General features: G+C 40.6%; 1 protein-coding gene across 2 annotated transcripts in view; it reads right to left on the reverse strand.

Moving 5' to 3' along the window:
- Positions 1-3,606: 3,606 nt before the first annotated feature.
- LOC144667105 (pappalysin-1-like) overlaps positions 3,607-24,577 on the reverse strand; it is a 31,825-nt gene continuing 10,854 nt past the window's right edge. For both annotated transcript variants that reach the window (XM_078528489.1, XM_078528496.1), the window contains exons 2-8: positions 17,850-20,662; positions 16,454-16,677; positions 11,717-11,916; positions 10,126-10,801; positions 9,422-9,870; positions 7,568-7,756; positions 3,607-6,637 (exon numbers count right to left, since the gene is read on the reverse strand). In XM_078528489.1, coding sequence (XP_078384615.1) covers positions 6,245-6,637; positions 7,568-7,756; positions 9,422-9,870; positions 10,126-10,801; positions 11,717-11,916; positions 16,454-16,677; positions 17,850-20,506 — 4,788 coding nt within the window. In that variant the 5' untranslated portion in view covers positions 20,507-20,662 and the 3' untranslated portion in view covers positions 3,607-6,244. The remainder of the gene's footprint in view (positions 6,638-7,567; positions 7,757-9,421; positions 9,871-10,125; positions 10,802-11,716; positions 11,917-16,453; positions 16,678-17,849; positions 20,663-24,577) is intronic.

Genomic DNA, 24,577 nt, shown 5'->3' on the forward strand with positions numbered 1-24,577 from the left:
AAAAAAAAAATTATACAGAAGGTATAGAAGGCAATGACACATTATTTTAAATAATGTTTCATCCTTTTTACGCTGTTCTTGTTTGAGTTTAACCACGACGTCGATTTTTCCTTCCTCCATTGCCGCCATGTTGACTTTGTAACCATGTCTTCTTGTTTCCAGGCTCCACGGACATTATGCTGAGGTACCGGGCCTCCTAGTTCCAGACTCCTTATCCACTTTTTTTTTTTTGAATTTTTTTTTTTAATTCCGACCGACCGACCCAAAATCAGAAAACACATACGACGATAAACGAAAAAAAAAAAAAGGGGATGGCCATAGCCTGAATAGGCGTTGAGGGAGTATTATGTGGAAATCAGTGTTATTTTAATCCGAAAAGAAAAACGATAAAAATGAAAGGCTCAGGATTCCAACCCACAAAAAAAAAGAAAAAAAAAAAAAAAAAAAAAAAAACCCTAGCCGGATTCGAACCCGTGCCCTCAGTCCCGAAGATCTGATTACAAGTCCGACGCCTTACCATTAGGCCACCAGCGTGCGGTGGCCGTGTGACGTCATTTCCGCCACACACCAACCTCACAAATAAATATATATATATGACCGTAAACTCCACACGAGATTTCATCCCGCCTGAGCCCTTTGAGGGACAAAATTATACACCCCGCTACGCTCGGCCTTCGGCCTCGCTTCGCGAGGAATCAGCAATTTTCAGACTATCTTTAATAATTGCAAATGAAGGTTTTAATATTCGACACGTTGAAAAGGCTAGTAACAGACTCAGAGGTGTTCAAAAAGAGATGGGGTGAAGTAAGAAAGAGTTTTTCTTGCTTGAAAAAAGAAGGGCTGGATGTCGGTTGACAACTTCTTGATCCAGTTTTTTTTTTTTTTTTTTTTGGGGGGGGGGGGGGAGAGGGGTCAGAGAGTAGGGCTTTCCACAAGTTGCTCGAGATTTCCCAAAAAGTTGCCCGTAATTTATCAAAAAGTTGCTCAAAAGTTGCTCCAAAAATTTCAAAAAGTTGCTTCTGATAATAAAAGTTGCTCGAAAGTTGCTAAAAAAAAAACGCTGCTTCTAATCAAGAGAACTTCTCTAAGTAGATGCCAATTTCCCTTTGCATTGAGGGTAAGATTTTTAAGCAGTTTTATGCAATTTTACAGCAAAAGAAGTATCTAAATAACATATTATAGAGAAAATTTGTTAAATGACAAGGATTTCTTTAACTGAGAAAAATCGTGAATATATCGATTACGTCATGTTTCCTGACGAGTTTTGTGATGTTTTAATGCACAATGAGCCGAAAGTTGAAACCTCTTCAGATGTTCCTCGAAAATTTTCGGCAAATTTCGTAAATCTTTGGAAACGTTCGTATGGCCTTTGAACAACACTCGGATAATCTTCGGAGATCTTCGGTCTGGAAATTGCTCAAAATGCAACAAGTTGCCCGAGAGGAAAAAAGTTGCTCGAAGGGGAAAAATTTGCTCGAAATATGAAAAGTTGCCAAAAAGTTGCCGAGCAACTTGTGGAAAGCCCTAGTTCAGGCTAGGTGGGGGCTGGGTGGGGGCTGGAATAAAGGCAGCCTCGTCCTCAGTCGTCCCTGGCGAATTTGGATGTGACGTCACCCGCCAAGCTTGTCGGGAAAGTTCGCTTTCGCGCTCTGTTCCAGTCCTCCTCCGCTCACTCGCATAGCGCGGTATGGCCTGGGTACGAGGCTGAAATAAAGGGATTGTTGTGGTAAAGTGATGGAATCCGCAAGTCGCACGCCCCAGATATTGTTTTCAGTTGCAAGCGGGCTTACAACAGTGCAAGAATCTGAAAACTTTAACTTCAACTTTGTAGCTGTAATGAGCTACTTATAGACAATTACAGTTTTGTGGCTTTGCGGTTGAACCTTATGTTATCTCTCCCACTAAACACCCTTGCCACGTTTGCGTTATTTGCACTAATTTCCAGCTTGGAACAAAAAAGGTGGACGGACAGCAACTGTTTCTTAGCCCTGTTCACCGCCAGTGTAACACAGGATAGCGCGAAAATTATCGAAAACCCTCTGCTGTGTACGTCACGATCTCCGATTCTCTATTTAGCTGTTTAGGGTGAAACTCGATCCCAACATGTCTCAAGAGTTTGGTTAGAAATGTTCCTTTCATCTCACTTCCTGGATTGTTGAGCGAGAAAACGCAGACCCCATTTACCGTATTTATTCGATTAAGCGCCCAACCTCGAATAAGCGCCCACCTCGAATAAGCGCCCACCCTGTAGGTAGGAAAAGTTAATAAGCGCCCAGCCTCGAATAAGCGCCCACCCCCACCCCCTAAAAAAATTGACATCCACGAGAGGAGTAAAATCAGAGGTGTGAAATTGACTAAGTACTACCAAGAGACTACCCCGGAGACCAAGCTTTCTCAATAATTTACAGAAACTTTCAAGGATCAACTTAACGTTCTGTTATTATTTACTTTTTTCTTGTAAAATAAGCGTACTACTTGCTAAAAATGGTGAAAAATTAATAAGCGCCCAGCCTCGAATAAGCGCCCACCTCGAATAAGCGCCCACTAGGGCTTTCCACAAGTTGCTCGAGATTTCCCAAAAAGTTGCTCGTAATTTCTCAAAAAGTTGCTCAAAAGTTGCTCCAAAAATCCAAAAAAGTTGCTTCTGATAATAAAAGTTGCTCGAAAGTTGCTCCAAAAAATCCAAAACGCTGCTTCTAATCAAGAGAATTTCTCTAAATATATGCTAATTTCCCTTTGAGGGTAAGATTTCTAAGCAGGGTTATGCAATTTTACAGCAAGAAGTATCTAAATAACATATTTAGGGGAACATCTGTTAAATATAACAAGGATTTCTTTAACTGAGAAAAATCGTGAAGATATCAATGACGTCATGTTTGCTGACGAGTTTTGTAATGTTTTAATGCAGAATGAGCCGAAAGTTGAAACGTCTTCAGATGTTCCTCGAAAATCTTCGGCAAACTTCGTAAATCTTCGGAAAAGTTCGTATTGGCTTTGAACAACACTCGGATAATGTTCGGAGATCTTCGGTCTGGAAATTGCTCAAACTGCAACAAGTTGCTCGAGAGGGAAAAAGTTGCTCGAAGGGGAAAAAGTTGCTCGAAACATGAAAAGTTGCCAAAAAGTTGCCGAGCAACTTGTGGAAAGCCTTAGCCTGAACAGGCTCTCCGTTCCCCACCCAGTTTTCGTTCCTCGTGACCAGCGGTCGGGAAACAAGCGACGATAGATCCCATACATGACCAATCTCGAGCCCAGAGTCCATCTAGTCGGTCAGCGGTATGGGATGGACTCTACCGGCGACCCTACCGCTGACCAACCGCTGACGGACCGCGGAGCCGGGAGACACTCTGGGCTCGAGATTGATACATGACGTACCCAAGCAAGTCTCAAAAGTTCTGATTGGAAGTTTGAAATTCGAGACTTCCGGTTGAATTACACATGCCTAGCTTTCAAAACCATGCATGGCTCAACGAACTCTTTTGTGTTTTACTTCTGGCCATCTGGAACTCTCGAAGTCACTCGTGTCGTCAAGAAGGTACGAAATTGCACCCCCACCCTTTCAAAAACCACTTTTTAGCCATCTCCCATTTATAACAAATAAACAAATCAAAGATAAACAGATGCATGTATTGATTTATTTCAAAAAATATCATAGATATACAATAAAAAAGTATGAGGCTGAATAAATAGGTCATTTTATCGCGACGTTCAAACGGCGAAACGTTTACATTTAAGTAAAAAAAGAACTGTAACACATAACTGCTTCAATGTTTAATGTTCGAGAATTTTTTTTGGATTAAACTTTAACTGATACTTAGCTATCAAAATGGAAATCGACCAAATACAGCTACCGTGACATGTAACGTAACGAAAGATCATACGGGATACGGTGAAAGAGCCAGCGTGACATGTATTTAAATATTTCAATATTTATGCAATAGTGCATAGTTTGTCGTAGTATGGATAAGGCCAGGATAAAAGTAAAATAAACTTATTCTAAAAGCACCTTTTTCTTTCTAATAAAATACTTTGCTATCAGAGTAAAAATAAACGAAATTATTACTGGTTGTAAATATAAGTTGCGTTACTGGAACTGTAAACTAACGTGACAAGTAATTACAGCTGGCGTGAAGAAACGAATGTTCAAACGGTGAACAGAGGCAGTGTTATGGGCTGTTTCGAAAGGTAGAATGATGTATGGTTTGTCGTAGTTTGAATAAGCCTGGATGAAGGAAACTAATTCGAAAAGCACCACATTTATAAACTTCCCACCTTAAAAAAGGAGACTTTAAAAAACCCAAACCACGATTAGCATTAACGATCAAAACTTCTTAATAAAAAAAAAAAAAGAATAACATCAAAAAACGCTGGAACAGTAAGGCACCTCATCTACATTACCAAATCACAAATTGGTTCCAAATTATAACTAAAGTTGACATAAAGGAATTTCTTCATTTTCCTTTATCTGCACCCATGTAGAAAAAATGACAAACATTGCCAAAAAGGATGCAAGCAGCTTCAATTTTTCAACCTAAATAGTTAACCGACAAAGAAATTTGGAAGTGCATTTAAAGGTAAATTTAATATTGCCACAACGAGAAGAACAAAAAATTCAGTAGTTTCGATCTGCACCGAAAAAAAAAACAAATATAGAATACTCAACATGGCGTTTACTCGCTAGACAAAATACTGAAGTGCTTTTAAATCTCTAAATAAACTAGGTTAAGGTAAGGTGGCGGTTAGTTTATAGCCAGCGTAGCTTGGCGTTCTAGTCAGTCGGGGAGAGCGAGAGATCGATCGCGCGCGCGAGCAAAGCGACGCCACTGACTAGAACGCCAATATGCTCGCGCGCGCGATTTCTCGCTCTCCCCGACTGACTAGAACGCCAAGCTACGCTGGCTAGTTAGTTTACAGCTGATTCGAGAAAGGTTGTCAGAAAAGCGCAAAAGTGCACGCGACAAGACCGAAGGGTGGTCTGGGTTTTCACTTGAATTTTGCATCTTGGCCTAGAGGTAATGTACCAGTTTGTATTTTTGCACGTGAAGGTTATATTTTTCCTCTCAAGAGGCCTTTTTCTGTAGCGTTACTTTTACTGCCGCATGACTATGAGTCTTGGAAACTCTTCTAAAATTCAGGGGGCTAAAAGTACCCTGTTTCCACATGTTATTAATGTTCAGCACGTGCAGTAGCTCTCTACTTTTACCCATACTATCTTTCGGTCTTGTCGCGTGCACTTTTGTGCTTTTTTCCGACAACCTTTCTCGAATTAGCTTTATGGGGTGACCACTTTCAAAAAAAGCTGATTATGTGTTATGTTCCCGACATTGTTTTTACAATATATTGATATATAATTTCTAGTTTCCTAGCAAATTTATAAGTCTCGCGATTCCCAGAAATTTCTTTATGTTGCAAGTAAACTTAACTGCTCTTAGGAAACAGCGTTTATTAGAGTTGTCACCCGTCACCACTCCCCTTCTTCCCCCAATCAGTTTGAAGTTTCGTAATCCGCTGTTGTTGCGTTTTTGTTGTTTTATGCAATATGCAATTTAGTCGACTGATATATATAATTGAAAAACGAACGTTTGTTGTTAAATATAAACTAAAGCGATTTCAAAATGACTGTCAAGCGCACTTGGTCAAAACAAACTCGTGCGACATTGTAGAACCAATCAGAGAACATTTGCTACTTTATTTTTCAACCAATCATGAATGGGCGTGTTCGCTGTGGCGCGTTTTCCCGCCCTTTGCACCAATTGCTTTTGTTTCGATATCCGATTGGGTCATTACCTTTATGATTGACCGGAAATTAGTTATTTGCTTTATGGCTTAACCGCAGTCATAAGAAACCGCTATGTCACGAAGAAAGCCCGCGTTTTAAAATTTAATACTTCCACCCCTTATCCCCGCCCCCAGCGTTTGCATCTTTTGATTTACTAGCCCCGGCTCAAAACATTAACACTATGTCTTTCTTTCAAGTAAAGAAAACAATCAGCATTTAAAAGATCACTAAATGAGAATTCTTTACGCCTTAACCCTAACAGAACATCGAGTTCTCGAGTCTTTTTGATTTTGTATCCCTTTTCCTTAAAAGGACCACTGCATTGCTAATCCATTAAGTACCTCATTCTACAGCTGCCTTGTGTAGTTGTAATTTTCGCCTTAAAACTCGAGGCTCCTTGATTTTATGTTTTTTTAATTATTGTTATTGTGTAAGAAATAAAAACCGGTCACGAAGAAGATGATATCATCGTGTAGACGTCGCCTGATGGACTGTCTCTCTTCGTCGGAGCCGCTTTCCTTCTTCCTTATCATCATCGTCATCACCTTCGTCATCAATCCCACTGGCTTCCATGTCTGGCTTGTGCGGAGTCTCATTTTCTTTTGCTTCGGGATCTTTACACGCGCACTCTGCTTTACAAGAGCTTGGCATAGGACGAACGATCCTGTTTTTAGTGGTAGAGGGACAGCAGTCTCCTCCGTCCCACCGGCAGTGCTTATTGTTGTTGCCCGGATCGCACCATCCATCTGCGATGTCCATCTTCCTGCAACCGGGAATGCATTGCAAATTGGCGGGATCTGGGTACCAGTCAAGTTTCTTATTGCACGTGATGGTCACGCGCCACTTGTCTTCGTTGCCCTGAGAAAGTGACCAATCAGAAAAGGTTATTAGCTGACGGGATATTGCCGATATTCCGTAAATAGGTAAAGTGAACCTATCTTCACTAGCCAGTTGCAGCTATTGTAACAAAACAAGGTAAAATAAAATGAAGTCAAAATAAAGAATTCGTGGCAGACTTAGACATTACCTTATTGTTATTTATTTTCGCGGGTTTATTTTTTTGGTTTTAAATTATTTTTTTTTTTTTTTTTTTTTTTTTTTTTTTTTTTTTAATTTCCCAAAAAAAATACCTACGATACAAGGAGATAACTCAATTAATTTTGTATTTTTAACAATACATTTTAAAGAATACATTTTGCAAGAACTTCAATCTTAAACCGCACAAAGTAGATTTTGTTCAAAGGTTGTTTCTCTATAAGTCTGCGTTGCAGCCGACGTGCCACAAAATCCTCGGTATAGACTATAACGGGGTTTAGTTCGTCTGCGACGCAGGCTAGTTCTCTAGAACTATAACGGTATTCGCCTTTCGATGGCAAAACCCGAGCTTGACTTAAGGCCTGGTGTTTCTAAACTAGGAAACATTGTTCCTTGTCATGTTTCCTAGGTGGCTAAATTAGCGGGAAGCAAGGAAAATGTTTTGCTGCCTGGATGGCTAAACGAGGGAACAATGTTCTGGGAACAAAAATGTCACGCACAGCGCATAAACTAGTCAAGCTAGTCTTGCTTCCATGGTGGCTAAACTGGGCAACATATGTTGTGGAAGCAAAATTTGTGTGAGGGAAGAAAAATCTTTTTTGACCTGAGGCAAATACATTTGTTTCCGCAACATATGTTTTTTGTGCGGCTAAACTAGGGAAAAACATTTGCTTCAGCAACAATGTTTCTGCGACAATGTTTCCAAGTTTAGCCAGGCCTTTAAAAAACCGACACGATGTTAAACACACTCACAAGTTCGACGACATCGTGTAGAGGGTTTTTGCACTTGGCTTTACATGTTCCTCCAGGGAAGTGATCATCACAGACCAAAATGATACCAGGTGCCTCTTCGGGTTTGGAACAGCGACCAGCCTTACTAGATGTACAACGTTTCAATGGTTCAGTCCATTGTCCATTCTCCTCACACTTGACTTGGTGAATCTAAGGTACGAAACAAGAAACTTGAATAAATCGTCCGTCAAAACTAAAGCTGATAGACATCTACTCTTTTACAAAGGAAAAGAAAAGTGTTTTGAGTTAATTGCTATCTTTCGCGGAATAATGAACATTTAATTATCTGTAGTAATGTATATATTATTAACAGCAGAGTAACTTCAAGGGTGAAATCAAAGATCTCTTCGAGATATCGACTTTTTTTGCATGAAGTTAGTATGAGTAGAAGGTTTATCCTGGGCATTGTTGTTCGAACATATCATGGAAGAATTCAAACGTCTTTCAGTTCAAGTATTTTTTTGTTTTCGCGGAGGAAATGCTGTATTTGTCAGTCGCGACGGCTGGGTGCTTTGCGACTCATATACTTTGGCTTGGTTAAAAATGGTAAACTTTGACGTTTGCCTTTAATCGAAATAGTTGTTTCCTTTCGATTTAGAAAGATTTCTACTCGGCTTAATGCAGGGTTCCCGATAAAGGTTACGCACGACAGAGTTACCTTTTTTCTCGTCACGCAATCTTAACCCCACATTGAGAAGTAAATTTTCGTTTGGATATTACCAAAAGCCGCTTCTCCTCGCGTTATTCTTTACCTTACGGATACACATGCCATTTCTAACGACTACATTTCCAGTAAAACAGTTGCTGTTTATTTTTTTTTTTGCATTTACTTCTGAACAGAAGCAAAAACGTTTAGCGTTTACTGCTTCCACCGGAAGTAATTTCGCAACAGGCTACAAAAACACTTGTAAATATCACTTAACACATTTAATGATGTTGCAATTCTAAATTGTGCAATTCAGCAGAAATAATCAATTGTCACGAAATGAGTTCCCTGTGGTTAACTATTAGCAACGTTTTAGTGTGTGAAAGACTTGTACCAGTAGAAATTTGCGTTGTTTATCGTTTTAGGTTAAATTAATATTAGCGCCTAAAGACTTGTACCAGTACAAATTGCGTTCTTAATCGTTTTAAACTTCGCTGCCTTCGAGCGCTGAACCCCTTACATTCTTAATTGGTTATGTGACGTAAGATTTGGGCTACTCACGTTTTTGATTGTTATATAACGTTTGTAAACTTGACAAGTCACGTTTTTTTTCTACAAGAACGGAAGTGCTGAAGCACAACTATAGAGTGACACTTTACAAGTCACGCGCTTTGATCACCCACAGCGGAAAGTATTCCCTTGAGAAATTAAAACAGTCCCTTGAGAGTTAACAAGAATGTGGTTCCTTCCGGTTCCAGATTACCCCACATAACTGCTATTCTCCTTCTTTTTGCTTGTAAACAAGCAAAAAAAGTCGAAAAAAGAGTTTGAATCACTATCGGTAGGGTAATTTGCTGTAAAAAGAGCAGGAAAAGTAGCGGTATCAATGTGCTAAATAAGTTTTGGTTTTCAGCGTGATTGGTTGATGTGACAAACATCTCCTCTTTGATTGATTAAAACATGTTGCATGTTCTTTTTTTGAGCGGGAAAAGCGCCGTAAGCCGGTGTTGGTTGGTTTAGTATTAATTAGCGCCTGATTGGTTGAAATAGTCTCTTCTCTTGCGTACTACGTACACATTTTTTTTTCCTTTTTTAAGTAACAGGGAAGCAAGCAAATCCAGTAAAAAAAACAGCTGTCTATAGCTCAAAACAAGAAACGTATCGCACACCTCCTCTCCTGGACAATTATTCGTACAAACACTTCCCATGGCGTTACCATCAGAGCAGTTGTACCACATGAGCAGGTTGGCTGTCAGTTCCGGGCAGACGATTGGCTCGCATGTAGGCTGAGACCAACGACCACTCTTAGTACAACGCTTCTTTAAGATCCTTCGATTGGGATCGTCTCTATCTTTCACTCTGTAGCCAGGCTTGCATCGGAATTTACAGGAGACACCTGGTAAGAATGTCCTCTTGCTGCCGATACAGTTGCTCTCGGCGAGAGCCACGCTGTGTTCCGGTGTCCTGGGGTCTGGACAAGTCATAACACAGAAGGCGCTCTGAGCAGACCATTTGCCGTCTTCCTCGCAGGTGACACTGCCTACACCGCCACTCATTTTGGCTCCTGGTTTACACTTCAGAGAGCACTTTTTACCGAACGTGAGACCCTGTGGACAATCTAGAAACAGATAAGCTTGTAAGTAATACAAAGACGTAAGGCAAACGTAACTGTTTTGACTTCTCAGTAGATGCGAGAGAAGGACCCTTCAGAGTAAAAGAGCGAGTACAAGACTTAATTACCTAGATCCATTATGTTCTTGTATACAGGCACGCAATGCATGCAGAGGGTGCAATGTGTACAGAGGGATATGTGGTTGTGGTCCTATGCACGCACTGCGTACTTACAGTATTAGGTCCTAGAATCTCTACTTACCGGCTTTTCCGTTAGGAATTCTCGGGACACCACAGTTGACTGGCACACAAGCTCTATTGATTCCTTCCCATTCCTTATCTAGACAAATGATCTTGAACGACTTGAATGGTCGGTAGCCCGGCTTACAGGTCACTGTACAGGTCTGCCCCTCCTCAGTCCCCTCGCATTTGACCACGCCATGTTTGACCATAGGCTCTTGACAAGATGGCCGCTCGCACGTGTATTTGTGGCAGTGCTGGGTTCTAGGACTAAACACCTCGTCCGGTTTACACTTGGACATTTCGACTACGTCAAAATGCGCTCGGGAGCGGAGAGCCACGCCCGCTATGCTGATGAGATAAGACTTGAAGCTGACGCGAACTTTGCGTACGTAAAAGAATGGTTCAGTCATGTCATGGAGAACTGGAATGACAGTTGGATTAGCCTTACATGAAAGCTTAGTTTCCTTGTTTCCCGCAGGGATAACACGGCCGGCTTTGTCAATAAGTTCGACATTGACGGTCTTGTCAAGAGGACTGAACTCTCTTTTGCCGTCAGCGCCGATATAAAGAATAACTGCCGCAGGCACGACAGAGCGATTGAACGTGACCTCCAGCCAATAATTGTTGTCTGTGTAGGTGTGTTTACAGGGACCCCATGCGTATCTATAATTGTCATCAAATGAAGACTGGCAAACCTGTGCAAAGAAAGTGTAAGAAACAATGTAAGAATTTAGAAGGATTGTAAGTGTTATTTCTAACAGTTTAAAGATAATATAATAGCGAAGCGCGCGAGTGACGTCATGACTCAGACAAGACACAGACAAACAAACCGGAATGGCGGTCGTTTTTCCTGAAACTGGCATTTTCTAACACAGCCGGTGTTTCTAAAACACTTGTTTGAAACTTCTATCAGAACACCCTGATGTTGTCTGAGCCTCGTGGGGGGGGGGGGGGGGACAATCATTGCATTCTATTTTTAAACCTCGCGCGCTTCGCTATTAATCTGTCTAGATTTGTTTTGTATTTGCTCAGATCTACAAACCACTGACAAACACGTACCCAATCGGAACAAAGATGCAGTAGTTTTCGGTCAATCAGATGCTAAACCAATCTAATCGCGACTTTGTTCCTCGCTTGAACCAGATTACACGTTTTCCCGCGCTTGCAATCGGTTACATCAGTTTTCCGCGTTTTCCAGCGGTAGCAAGTTTTCCCGCCCTTGACATATGTCAAATTTCAGCTTTGAGTTATAATTGGTCTATAACACTTCTTGCGGTACGCGATTTGACTATTTATCTGTTTTATTGTTCATACATGTTTAAACATTTATTTCTTCTGTAATCTACCTCCTTGAGTGTGTAAAATGTAAAATGTTAAATGCCTCTTTTCTGACCTTATATTTACTTTAAATTAATAAATGGTGGTCACCCAACTAGTAGTTTAGCTTTTTAATTATTTGGGGTGACCAGCAACTGTATGTATTTTTAATTTATTTATTGTTTAAGTAATTTAGTAATTTTTGCAGTTCAAATAAACATTGTTGTTGTTGTTGTTCGGATTGGCTGTGATAAATTTAACTTTAGCGCTACGACAATCATAAGCAAACCTACCAGGTCAAGTGGTGGCGGTCCCAGGACCACGCTTTCAGGGCACCTCTTGTCACGGTAGTCAGAGTTTACTGTCACGTTCACAGCCCACTGATCTTCAAAACCTTCTGGTGTATAGAACCCACAGTCTTTGATGTTGGTTTTCTTCTCGAAATCTTCGCATTTTCCGTCTCCCTCGTGACGGTAGCACAAGCTTGGATGCCCTGGAAGAAAATGGAAAAACTTGTTAATCAGTCACCTACACTTTTAGCCCTTGTCAAACAGAGTCGGTTGCAGATGTTTAAGATGAACTTGCGCACAGACTCAAGTTAGGTGGCAGGCGGACCCGCAAATGAACTTGCAACATCATGAAACCACTGTGAAAAAGACCATTTCATTGCTAAAGGCAAGTTTATAAATGCATTTGACACTTGCGTCTAATTACGCTGGACGCCGGACTAAACGGTGTGAAACTTGCGTCTTCTTGAGCGTAAATTTGATCTAAGTATTTAAGTCAACGGCGAAACCGTTATACTAGCACGAAAGGGTGGCCAAACGATAAAGGCAACTTCCAAACTTATGATATAGAGCTTTGGTTTCCCTCTTGCCAGGGCTTAAAGTCGCAGTCACAATTAACCCTTTTACGCTTTTTCTTCTAGTTATCGTTCGCCGGCGAAGATGACGACATCGCGTATGAAAAAATTGAAGTTTTAAAAGTTGATCAGGTATTCTAAGTATGAGAAGATATTGCTCTTTCAAAAGAATTTGAGACCTTAATTATTGTGTTACCAATTGTGATCTGATATAGTGAAAAATGAAAAATAGGTGAAAACCTGCCAACTCAAAGTTTCAACAACAATTCTATTACTAACTGTCAGTCAGTCTTTACAGACTGTTATTACATATTAGCCCCAAAAGCCCTAGCACTTGTTCTGATTTTTAACTACAAATAATTAACTCTCATAGGTTAAATATTACCAAAAATGTACATTTATGACGTCATAACTCCATAGGGGTTCACCTGTCAACGAAATCTCATCAACAGCGGAAAGCACATTCTGTGCTCTTAAAAACCGTATATAGTTTACCATGCTTTCAACTGTTTGCTATGCTCCTAATACCAGTGACAACAAACCTTCATAGAAAAGCCCACAACAAAAAAACGGTTAAAGGGTTAATGCAAGCGCGTTTTTGTTTTCAGTTTGCTGTCAAGGGACACGGCCTTTATAAAACTTTTTGTTTTGCGAGCACGAAATACGATCAGTTCCAATGATCATAAAAGAAATTATAACGTGGATTACACTCAGCAAAACATGCTTGATTCCCAAAATGCTTTCAATGGTTGACTGATAATACGTGTTTATTGCACCCAAAAATCTGATACTAAGATCTGCTCATGAGCTGAGCTGCTAAGTAAACGGCTTATCCCATGAAAAGCAAATGAGGGATTTTTTAATCTTGGTTTATTTTTCGGTTTAAACTCGCTTACTCTCAATTCGTCATTGCATATATGTGTTCACGTAGAATACGATTTTTAAGGTTGACAAGGAAGGCTGCACTGTCCAATGCTGCAATACTGATAAATGTAAGCAATTTTACTCCACCCCCTAAGTCTAAGTCTGCTCTATTGTCGTAGCGAGGGAAATCAGATTTTTTTACTTCTGCCAAAACTGGCGGAAAAATATGCCTGTTTTCGAAGACTAAGATATCGCAGACTGTATTAAACGCAGCGTGAAGGCGACACACAGTTGCAGAACTTCCTTCTCACTGTGCATATGCAGACAGATCCCAGTTAATGGAGCTACTTCACGGGTAGTTTGCAGATTTCTGGTCTAAGCTGTTCTGAAATTAATAGTAGGCAACTTAATCCGTGAAAAACATCATCTTTGAACATCTAAAGGAAAACATAACCTTCTATTTGCGGATAGAAATCGAGCTTAAGCTATAAACATCGATTTTTTTTTGAAGACGCGCGGAAACAACTTGAAAAGTTAAGCCTTAGTTTTTCAAGTAGCAATCCACTTCCATCCGAGCCATCCGCAGCCAAAGACGCTTGTTAACAGTTTTAATGCTCTAATATAACAATTGTTAATAAAAATGGACTAATATTTCTAGGTTTCCTACAACGTAAATATAAATTTTGCGTGTTCAAAAATCGGGTAAAATCAGTGACAAAGTCCCTTTAAGGGAATTGAAAAAAAGAGATCAATGCAAACTTTTCTATCAAGGTCAGTTTGATGGTCATGGCGTGAATGAATGAAATACTTTATTAAAGTGTCTGAAGTATTTAGCTTAAAAAAACTAATTGTGGACACTATTTACATTATTATATATCTAAGCTATTTAAAGTTAAAATATTTACACTTAAATTCTAAGAAGAAGAAAAACTGAAGAATCGTACTACATACATTAATAAATAAATAAATCAATAAATTACAATAGAATATAAAATTTTATCATAAAAGTAGGTGAAAGATAAAAATTGCAGTTAAGAGTTAAAAATTAAAAATTTAAAAATGTGTATCGGCTAGCTGCATATGTCACATTGACACTCAGTTTGTATAAGACGGGTGAGGTCTTTTTTTAAAATACTGTTTTTAAAACTCGTGACATTATGTTTTTCTCTATCACTGTGGTCTAGTTTGCTCCATAGATAAGGCCCGAAATATCGTAAAGAATGTTTTCCATAATGTACTGTGCGAAAACGTGGAATATTAAAATCAGCGTTCCTCAGATTATATCGTTTCGGGGCTGTATTAAATATTTCTGTTATATAAGTGGGCACAAGTCCGTGTTTTACTTTATACATTAGAACATTTAGGTACAGTTCCACTATTTTGTCCTTTCTTTGCCGAGACGTAAATTATGGGTTTAACACAAGTTTTGACTGAGCTTTCTAGATAAGTCATAATAATGCTGCAATGTTTTTTTAATCTTGTTGAATACATAAAAGGTCGTCCAACATCGGAAATCCCCAGAAATCCGCCTAGTTCATAGGCGTTCTCCTCCTCTCTTAGTCGAGCGCGAGGTTAACCTAAGAAATCAGTAAGTGGGAAGGGAACACCTAAGTACTGGGCTGCTTTGAACGATTTCCATCGTTCCATCGTACACGGAAAAATTCAGTGGAATAAATTCGGAAAACCGGAAAACGTATGCCACACGTAAAAAAATTGTTCATCTGCGTTTTTACGGGTATGGGATTTTTTCCCACTGCATGTCGTCCCCACCAGGAGGAAAAACCCATCCGAGTTTTTCATCCGAACATTGACGCGTCAATAAAGTTTTCATTTATTCATTCATCCGAGTTGTTTTTGAACCAACTAGGGTCAAGGATCATCAAAATGGAAGTAAAATAAGACTTTGAAGGGTCTGCAACAGAGGGCTGAAGTAAAGAATTTTATCTCTGCCGTGAATAGTAGGGTGAAATGAATCAATCGCTTAACATGATCGGTGGTATTAATAAATTTTAATTTGACAGATAGGGAAGGAAGATCCGCCACACAGAAATGTTAATTCAATTTTAAACTGAATGGCTTTTCGCTGTTCCAAAATCGTGCGATTTTTCACAGCCCACCTCGTACTGCACAACGATCTCTATTCTGGGCACGAGACAAACTCATGTCATCAACACTTTGCGGTTGTCGGTTGGTAAACCCAACAAGTAATCGGAGCAAGCCAAGAAACAAATAAATCTACAGTAATTGAAGTGTTGTTTTTCCCAAGACGGAAATGCGTGATTAAGGAAAAACACATGATGCGGGAAATTCAAAGCATTCTAAAAGAGCTTATCCACCCTTCCAACATGTTCCGTATGTTTTGATAGTCTCTCGCAGTACAACCCGCTGGCACACAGTACAAATACGATAGTTCATAGATCCTTGTGGCATTTAATTAAGGGCTATTAAAAGGTAATGAAAGCTGCATAGTACAAAGTTCACAATCCAAGATAATTCATGCGAGATTGAAAGACTAAATAACTTTACATATTGTAGTAATACTACTGAATCCTCCCAAATCTTGTACAGAATATGTCCAATCTATTTTCGGCAATATTCAAGGCTTTTAAGACCCACCGCTGCTTATTATTGGTGTGGGTTTGAGAAGCTAAACAAACACACACGAAAACCCAACAGCATGTAATGATTTGACTTTTTATAAAAGTGTTTTCGTGACAAACGACATGAATCCTACGGCACTCTAAAACATTCAGCATAAATTCTTCTTAGTATTCACCACATGTTTCTTTTTTTGCAAGTTATGAGAAGTTCTTGCTTTATCAAGGCAATACAGTGGAACCCCGATATAACGATATGCCAAGGGGGCAGTAAAATTATATCGTTATATCGAGGAATCGTTATATCGGGGTTCCGTCCCATACATATTACTATTGCCGGGACATAACATATTCATCGTTATATCGGGAATATCGTTATATCGAAGATCGTTATATCGGGGTTCCACTGTATCTCCAAGTTCATGTAAGCAGGCGCCTGTGTATTTTTGGGGCGCGCATTTGGGAAATGCAAAAGGCGCGAGACGGCCACGCGAGGGAAAAAGAGAGAACGCCTTCTCTCTCTTTCCCTCGCGTGGCCGTCTCGCCATCTCGCGCCTTTGCATTTCCCAAAACCTACACAAAAACTACACAGGCGCCTGATACGCAGGCTAAAGCTCATAACACAAGTTTCGTTATTCTCCTCACCTTTCTGCTCAAAACTTTACCGATATTGTAAAGAGAATTTCTATGCTGATCACTTCACTCACCTACACAGTGAAAGACATCCTCTTTCTTGCACTGCATGTTACAGCCGTCTGCGTCTCGCACGTTCCCATCGTCACACTCCTCGCCAATACTGTGGTCCACAATACCGTCACCACAAAAACCTTGCTCTGGTGAGTAGAGCAGTGGTGGTGATGGAGGGCCCTCGAGTCCCAGACTTGTTACAGCTTGGACTGTGTAGGTATATTGCTTTCCGGGCTCCAAGTACCTGGAAAAAGACAGTTGGTGACAATGCCGTGAATCCGTCTCAACATTCTCCAGCCTTAACCATCCTCGTTCCTTTTCAGCTTTTTATTACTTTTTTGTTGTTTGTCTTCCTTTGTAAACAAGATTTCTTCGTTCCGTTTTTAAAAAAATCTGTATATGTACTAAATAAAGTTCTTTTGGCGCAAAGGATCTGTCAGACGAAAACTCGCAGTGTCGCGTTTCGTATCGGACCAAACAAAACAAAGAAAATCCTTTTTGGATCAGGTTGTTCAAAGCACGATTAAGCTAATCCAGGATTACCATGAATTTTGATTTCAGTGTTTCAACGTTCAGTGAGGTTTTCTGTATATATTTTCTGTCTTCCAGTTTTGCCGTCGACTAATCTCAAACTCCACAAAACATAAGCAATAAAAACACTTTTATACCAGAAAAATTGAACCATCGATCAACTTTTAATACTGGGTTTGTGTTAATCGGCTTTCAAACAACCCGGCCCAGGCTAATATTTATTGTAAGGTAAAGGAGACTCTGCTAATTAGAGATTTGAAACCTGCCCTAAATGATAATGATGGCAGCAAAAAACTTTATCTTTATTAGTTTGCATTTTTTTGTAAAATGCAATTTTTTTTCATCATTTGTTTTTCGTCATCTGTCATTTTTATTGTTCTTCAAATTTAAATTTGGTTGTTCCTTCCATTTCAACAGTCATTTCTGAAGATATATGTAGAAGCATACGAAACGTCAAGTAAAAGGTTAGGGTATAATTTTATCCCCCAATGCGTTTGTTCGTAATGTTTATCACCGCCGTTTGCGTGTTATTTTCGTTAACTAAGAGCTCTTAACTTCAAATTGGCAGAGCAAAAGTCTTTTATTGGCAAAATCACGGCCACGTAACAAACAAGGATGATATTCGAGCATTGTAAATGACACATTGTCATACAAATTGAGATAAACTTGGAAAATGTCTGGCCGACGTTTTTCAAGTTTACCCGAACGCAATCCGTTTTAATCTTCTCTTCTTCCATCTATGCCCCTTTTTTGACCTTTCTGTGTTTTTTAGAGTTCTAAGCCGTTATTGTGATGTTTCAGTCAATTCTATGACCAGTTGGTCAGTGCCGAAATCGCCTAAAATTGCGTGACATAGCTTCTTTAATATAAAAATTGGAATCATACCTGTCTTCAAAACGTGTTGTCTTTACACGCTCTGATTTTCCAGTTGGAAACGGTGGCTGTCTGGTCACAAGGTATTCCATAGGTTCACACTTGAGGCAGTTTGGATGGTTTACAGAGGAAGTCAGCTGGATAGCATCAATAACAGTTGAAGGATTCCTGACGTGGACTCGAACCTTGGAAACCCTCTTTCTAACTCTTAAAGTTATGGTTAAGGGGGCGTCACACTGAGCGGTCGCGTTGCCTAGCGACTGCTCTGACCCATCGGTGAAGATGAGCTGGATGTCGCTGATTCCATCCTTGGAAGACCATATCACCCACAATGTCAAACTAGTTGGAATAACAGCCTCCTTGAATCCAAACTCGATGTAGCATTCCGAGCAGTGGTCCATCGTGTAAGGCGTGAAGGGAGTCCAGCCTATGGGTGTCATGTTACAGGGCTCCGCGTCTGGCGCTCCGATGGCCTGGTGAGGAGCCCAGTAGCCGTTGGGCTTGACAGGATTGGGAGATTCCGCTGTCACAGCGTACTGCTGAAACACTCTGTTTTCGCGACACTCGTGGCAGCCGTTGAGGGCGTTTCCTCCTCCAGTACCTAGAGGTGGAATCCAGCCCAGTTTGACGCTATTCTCCGCTTTAGAAGTCACGCGTGGTGGAAGCGGGATGAAGGAAGGTGGGGTCTTTTCTCCCTGCCATGACTGGTAAATCAGATCAATGTAACAGTGCATTCGTGCCACTTGTTGTTCAGTGAAGGTGTCGGTGCAAGAATCGTTAGCGTAACTCATGTAGTTCCTAAAAGGCGTGTTCGTAAATTTCTTGACTCCGCAAGTCATGCCACTCTTACTAACAACAGGATCCCTGCACAAGTTGTTAGCTGGTGTAGGATTTGTATCCGAGCACAGGTCACCCAGCTCGAGCGACGGAAAACTCTCTGAACAGTCATCTGTGCAATCTACTTCCGACACGCCGTGATGCACGTGCCATAAGCCAAGAATGTGGCCAAATTCGTGAACAAGAGCGTTTGAGTGCTGTTTCCGTCCAAAATTCTTCAGACCCAAAATGGTCCCACCGTAGATGCTGTGCACGGTCTTCTCCCAGGGAAACGTGGCGACGCCCTGTAGGTTATCATTACTCCATTGAGCCAAGTAAACGTTCAAGAAGTCCTTATTGTCCAAATTTACTAGAGTCTTGTATTCTCTGTCACTCATGTACGCTCTGTTGGGCGATTTAGGATCAAAACAGGTTTTATATACATCGGTGACGTTTTCGTTGCAGCAGTCGCCGAGATCCCACGCGTTGTAGTATTTGTTGCATTCTGGGTCGCACACTCCATTCCCGCTCTTTTTCGGGTCACATCTGGTTTTATATTTATCGCAGTCGCCTCCATCATTTCCTGTAATGCCGTGCTTGCAATGTTCGCGATTGCAAACCGTGTCGCCAATTTTTCCCGCCTCGCACATGTAGGTGACGGTACGTCGTCTCAAGGAAGTGTTTCGAATGTTTAACTCTTTCAGCTCAAATGTAATGTTGTATCGTTTAAATGCTTCGTTGAGCTGAGTGTGTTGCATTTTCATTTCTTTTTTGGACACCATAGGGTTGGTGCCATCGTCATTCCATATGTTCACAACACGATACTGTACGACCTTTTTGCCTCGCAAGTGCGTATTTTTCACATAACTTCGAATGATCTCTGGATTATCGCAAACTGTAGTACCACAGGGGGGCTTCACGATCGAAAGATCATGTACATCGCCTGGAATTGTTGACTTAGTGATTTCCGGTTTGTTGTTTGTAGTGACAGCGACCCATGTGGTCTTCGGATTGCGATTGAGTTCTTCTGATCCTGCGAAACTTTCGTACATTTCAAGACCATGGTCATCGGGTTCAACTCCCGTGATCGGAGCGAAAACATTAGCGCTAATGTCTTGGTGCGATTTCGCAACTGACCACAATCGCACCTCGTCGATTAGGCCGCGATAAAACACTCCGGTCGAGCGATCTCCCCCCGCCTCTAAATGCTCACACACGTCGAAGCCATCCGCGAAAATGTGCCCTTTTTGTTCCGAAGAAACCCCCACTTTAGCTTGATTGATGTATAATTTCATTTTCTTGCCACTGAACGTAGCTGCAACATGAATCCATACATTTGGTTCCACGCTGCGCGGGGAAAATACTTTCGTGTCGTGATGCGATCGTTGCGTTCGCAGTCGAAAGAAAACTCTCAGGCTTCGCTCGGCACTTGCTTCCTGAAGTCCTATTTCCCAACCTCCGTCTTTTGAGTCCGGCGAACAGTCGTCGAAAAGTCCGATCACAGTGACCGGCGATGCCTGGCCACCTTCGGGTCTCATCCAAAAGTCTATAGTGAACTGATGCGATGGTATTTTGACAGCTCCAGTAAATCGGACCACTTCGCCACCAAAGAAACGCATTGCCTTGCCAAATTCAGATCCAGTTGGCGGCGATTGAGGAAAGCGAGCGTGATCGTGGCGTTTAACACGTCGGGTCGAAGCGCAGTTTGAGCTATGCTTTTCCTCTATAGCTTCAGCGGCTTTCATGACGTTTAGAATTGCGCTATTACCAAACACCATCTCCACTCGCAGTAGTAACTGTAGAATGAACGCCAGCGACAGCAGATGCAAAACACTGTAGTCGCGTCGTTTCATTTTGAAAGCTCGATGTCGAACGAATTTTCTGCGCTCTTGTCGATTGTCTTCCCTTTTCTTCGCGTCTCCGGTGGATAAACTATCAAGATGACTAAACACGACCTTTATGCCCCGTAGCTCTCTCTAAGCGATGAGGTAAACAGATAGATATTGTTTCTGTTGATTGTAAATTAAACCATTTGTCAGATCATATCACAAATGATTTTCTGTGATGCACCTAATTAATAGTTGCACACGTAAACGCGTCGCTATTGAAGCGACGACAAAGCGAAATCGAGCGCTTTATGGACGAAACTGAAATGACCTCGACCGCTAAAACGCTATGCTTCAAATACGCTTTCAAGTCAATAATTTCGGCTTGGCGTTTGAGAAAATGCAGCAGATATTTTGATTGACAGTGGCTAACCCGCAGGAAGCGGAAATCCTTCACGTACTCCACCTTGCTATGTTTCAGGGCGCGTCATTTTGCAATTTCGCACATTTTTGTTTGCCGATTAAAACGCGCTATACAAACAGATTGTTTGCTGATTTGTACCAACAAAAGAATTTGTTCTGTAATACCTCCATGACAGCGCTAAGAACACCAGTGTAAAAACATCACTGGCGTTTAACCTTATCGGCTTTGAGAACAGACGGCTAAAGTCACTTGACTTATTTTATTTGAAGATTTAATGAGTCTAGACTATGCCTTATCTTCAACAAATCGCTAAAGCGACTTTCTTAGTCTTTGCAAAATTAAGAGTCTGTCAAGAATTAACAAAACACAATTTCCTAGTCTCTTGCTCTGACTACCTCCTCGATCAAAGGAACCGGTGCCATGCGAGTTTAATAGCCGACAACTCGGTGCGACAAAATTGCGCCTCGATCGTTTGCAGAGCGATAATCACCAGCTTAGAATTATTTTCATTCACTTGATCGCACGCGCATTTTTGTCTTCAATTTTGTTTTGTTTTGGGGGGAGTTTGCGACCTTGGCGGTAAATCAAAGAAAGGGATATTTAAGATAATAATTAGGTAATTACAAGTTGATAAAAAAATGACAAAGAATTGTGATTTATAAGCCCCACCTAGGTGGATTTTCGCAATATCAAGGTCATTACCACAGTATTATGACTACATAAAACAGAGGGCAATTCTCATGTTTTACGCTGCAAACACAATCGAGGGTGAAGTTAAAAGGTTATCTCATTTAAAATTGTTTATAAGCGCCCTCCTTGTCGATTCAAGCAACTGAAAAAGACATTAGATTGCATTATTTTTTATTGTTATTTTTACATCAGTTGTAAATAAGACTATTAAGGTTGGGATTCGGGTGCCGAAAGATTTTACCTCTCGCGGATTAGTACATACATGAACTCTCGACCTAGATAAGAAATTGTAGGCTTTATGCCAAATCGAAGGAAATCGAAAGCTGATAGATCAAAGACATATTGCAAAATGTTATCGCCACGCATCCTCAATAAAAAGCCGGATATTTCACATTGCTAAATAAGTCGCTGATAACACGCGCCGGTAGAGGTTTGTTCGCGTGACAAGGAAGTCTCTAAGAGCACAAAACGCGTGATCGCCACTTTCAGTACTGAACTGTCGCGCGCTTCAGTTTATTAACAACCACCCACGGAAATTGTTTTAATTATGTCGTCTTTTATCGTTAACATTTTTCTTGGCAGTGACGTGATCTATAAATAAACCACCAGGGGAGGAAAAGCACCCACGAAGTTGAAAACCCACATCATCTCCTTGCCGAGTCACGTGGTCTCAATCGAACTTTGTACGAGTTAGAACATGTTAGAATGCAAAGTATTCAGAATAAAATGGCTTCAAATTGATTTTGTAACGCCGATGCCAAAGACATTATTTTTTTCCTTGTCAGTGTTGTTATTTCCCTCTTGGTAAATTTTGATTTCATCAATAGTTTTTATTTCCCATTCCCAAAAAGACATTGGTTTTCGAGCATTTTTTTTTTCTCATTCCGCCTTAGTGCAGGCAAAATCGGCAATGCCTCGTTTGAAAACTAAGTTGTTTCTCAAGTGAAAGCAAAATAAAACAGAGATGAAAGAATGGCAGAAGGAAAGAAAGCGAAAGAAGGTCAGGAAAAAGTAAGGTAAACAAAGTGAACACCCAAATACCGCAAAGGTACAGCAGTTCAAGTGCCAGCACTTTGTTCGACATTTTATATTTCCCGCAACATGTCCTAGAAATGTCTGGTAGGATTCATTTGTCACGTCAGGATGATGGGCTCCTGGTCACGTACATCTTGCTGTGCGAGCACCGCCATCACAGATCGTCGAACAACGGGTAAAAGAGGGGAGCCTTTAAATCACCTTCCTACTTTCAATCTTTATTCCCATTACTTGTAACTATTAAGTTCTTTTCAGTTCTTTTCAGTCTCATTTCTAAACATTTGCCTCAGGTACATCAAGGTCACCAAGACCACATGCTTTGGTTTATAATTTTTTCATTCTCTGAGGAGAACATCAGAAGTTGATGGGCCTCCCTTGATTTCTTGCCCAATGACATGAATGAGTTCAGCACTCAAACGTAGAAAGTAATTGCAGTTGTCTCAAAAGCCTCTCAATGACAAGACATTGTGTTCTAAATTGGTATTTTGCCCTCATCTTCTGGTAAGCTGACTGAGGCGTACTTAAAATTCCTATCAAGTAACATAAATGACTTTAAAAGAATTAAAAACGATTTCCTGTTTACCACAAAAATACGTGAGTATGGGTTAACATGATTAAGGCTTTTAGCAGAGTGTGGGGCGTGCTAACCGCGTTTTTGAGTGGTTCTAACTCGTGATATATAGGTTTGTTTACTGGAGCTTTCTCGAAAGGAATTTGCAATTTATCACTCCAATATTTCCACTTGGTCCTGAGGATTCTTGTATCAAGACTGTCCCAGAACATTGCCAACCCCCCTTAGAGCGATTTTCACTTGAGTACCGAAAGTAATTGGCGTTTGCTTTGGTTTTGCATTACTCCGCTTGAAAAAAAAAACTTGCGTCATTTTTGACTCGTTCACAGACACGTTTTCCCGCCCTTCGTGCTGTGTTTGTGTCCTTTGTAATTTGTTTGTGATTCGTTGGGAGTGGTCAAATTCACATTTCGGCGACAAGGAAAACAAAATCAGGAATTTAAAAGCCATAACGTCTAGTCATAATTCAACAGTTTATCGACAAACTGAGATGATCTGATGATAGGAGTCCCAGGCCTTCCACAGGATTAGAGTAGTCGATGACGCGATTTTTAGGCTGACTCAGTGTTGTATAGCCTGCAGTTAATTACTCCCATGGTTAGGGCAAGGTAGCATTGTTACCTATCTGTTCACTTAATTCCTATTTGACAAGACGGGGGATAACTTTTTCATTACCCTGACCAGCTATGCTCATTTAGGGCTCCAAAATACCTTTTAGAAACAAAAAGAAGCTTTTATGTACAGTTTAAACTTTGGTGAAAAAGTAAGGGCGACACGTAAGGGTGAAAACGTAAGGGTGACACTCTAACCTGTGATTACAGCAATAAAGCTTATCATTTTGTTACCCTAGTTTTCCAGATTAAGGGACCATTCAGGAGAGTTAGTTAATTAAGAAGCAAAGCTTGTGTGTCAGTACATTCAAGATAGTCGTGATTTATTGTAGTTTTCATTTTTTTATGTGTTGTAAAATTGACCTAAAGAGCCCCGTTAGGACGAGACAATAAACTATGTATGCAGTAAGATAGAAGTAACCTTAACACTTGCAAGTTTTTTTGCAAGGTCACGATTCAGTTCAATGTTCATTGACGTGTTCTCAATTTAAGCGTTTTTAGGCAAAGACATTAATTGATACCAGATGCATCGAGTTCATTTGCCGATAGACTTGAAACTTTTGTGAGTTTAAAGACGGGTCAGACGGGGAACGATTTTAGATCTAGGAATCTAGGGAAAAGAACTGCTGCTTGTGAACAAGACACCTATTCAACCCGGACGGTAGTCTAACCCGCTTCTGAGCTCTCGTATGTTTTGTAAAAATACCCACTAATCTATGTTGTAACTCTAAGTAATACAGACTGGTCATAAACCTCAATGATCCTCA

Source organism: Oculina patagonica, chromosome 1 (genome assembly GCF_052425735.1).
Source record: "Oculina patagonica isolate OP01 chromosome 1, crgOcupat, whole genome shotgun sequence".
NCBI lineage: Eukaryota > Metazoa > Cnidaria > Anthozoa > Scleractinia > Oculinidae > Oculina > Oculina patagonica.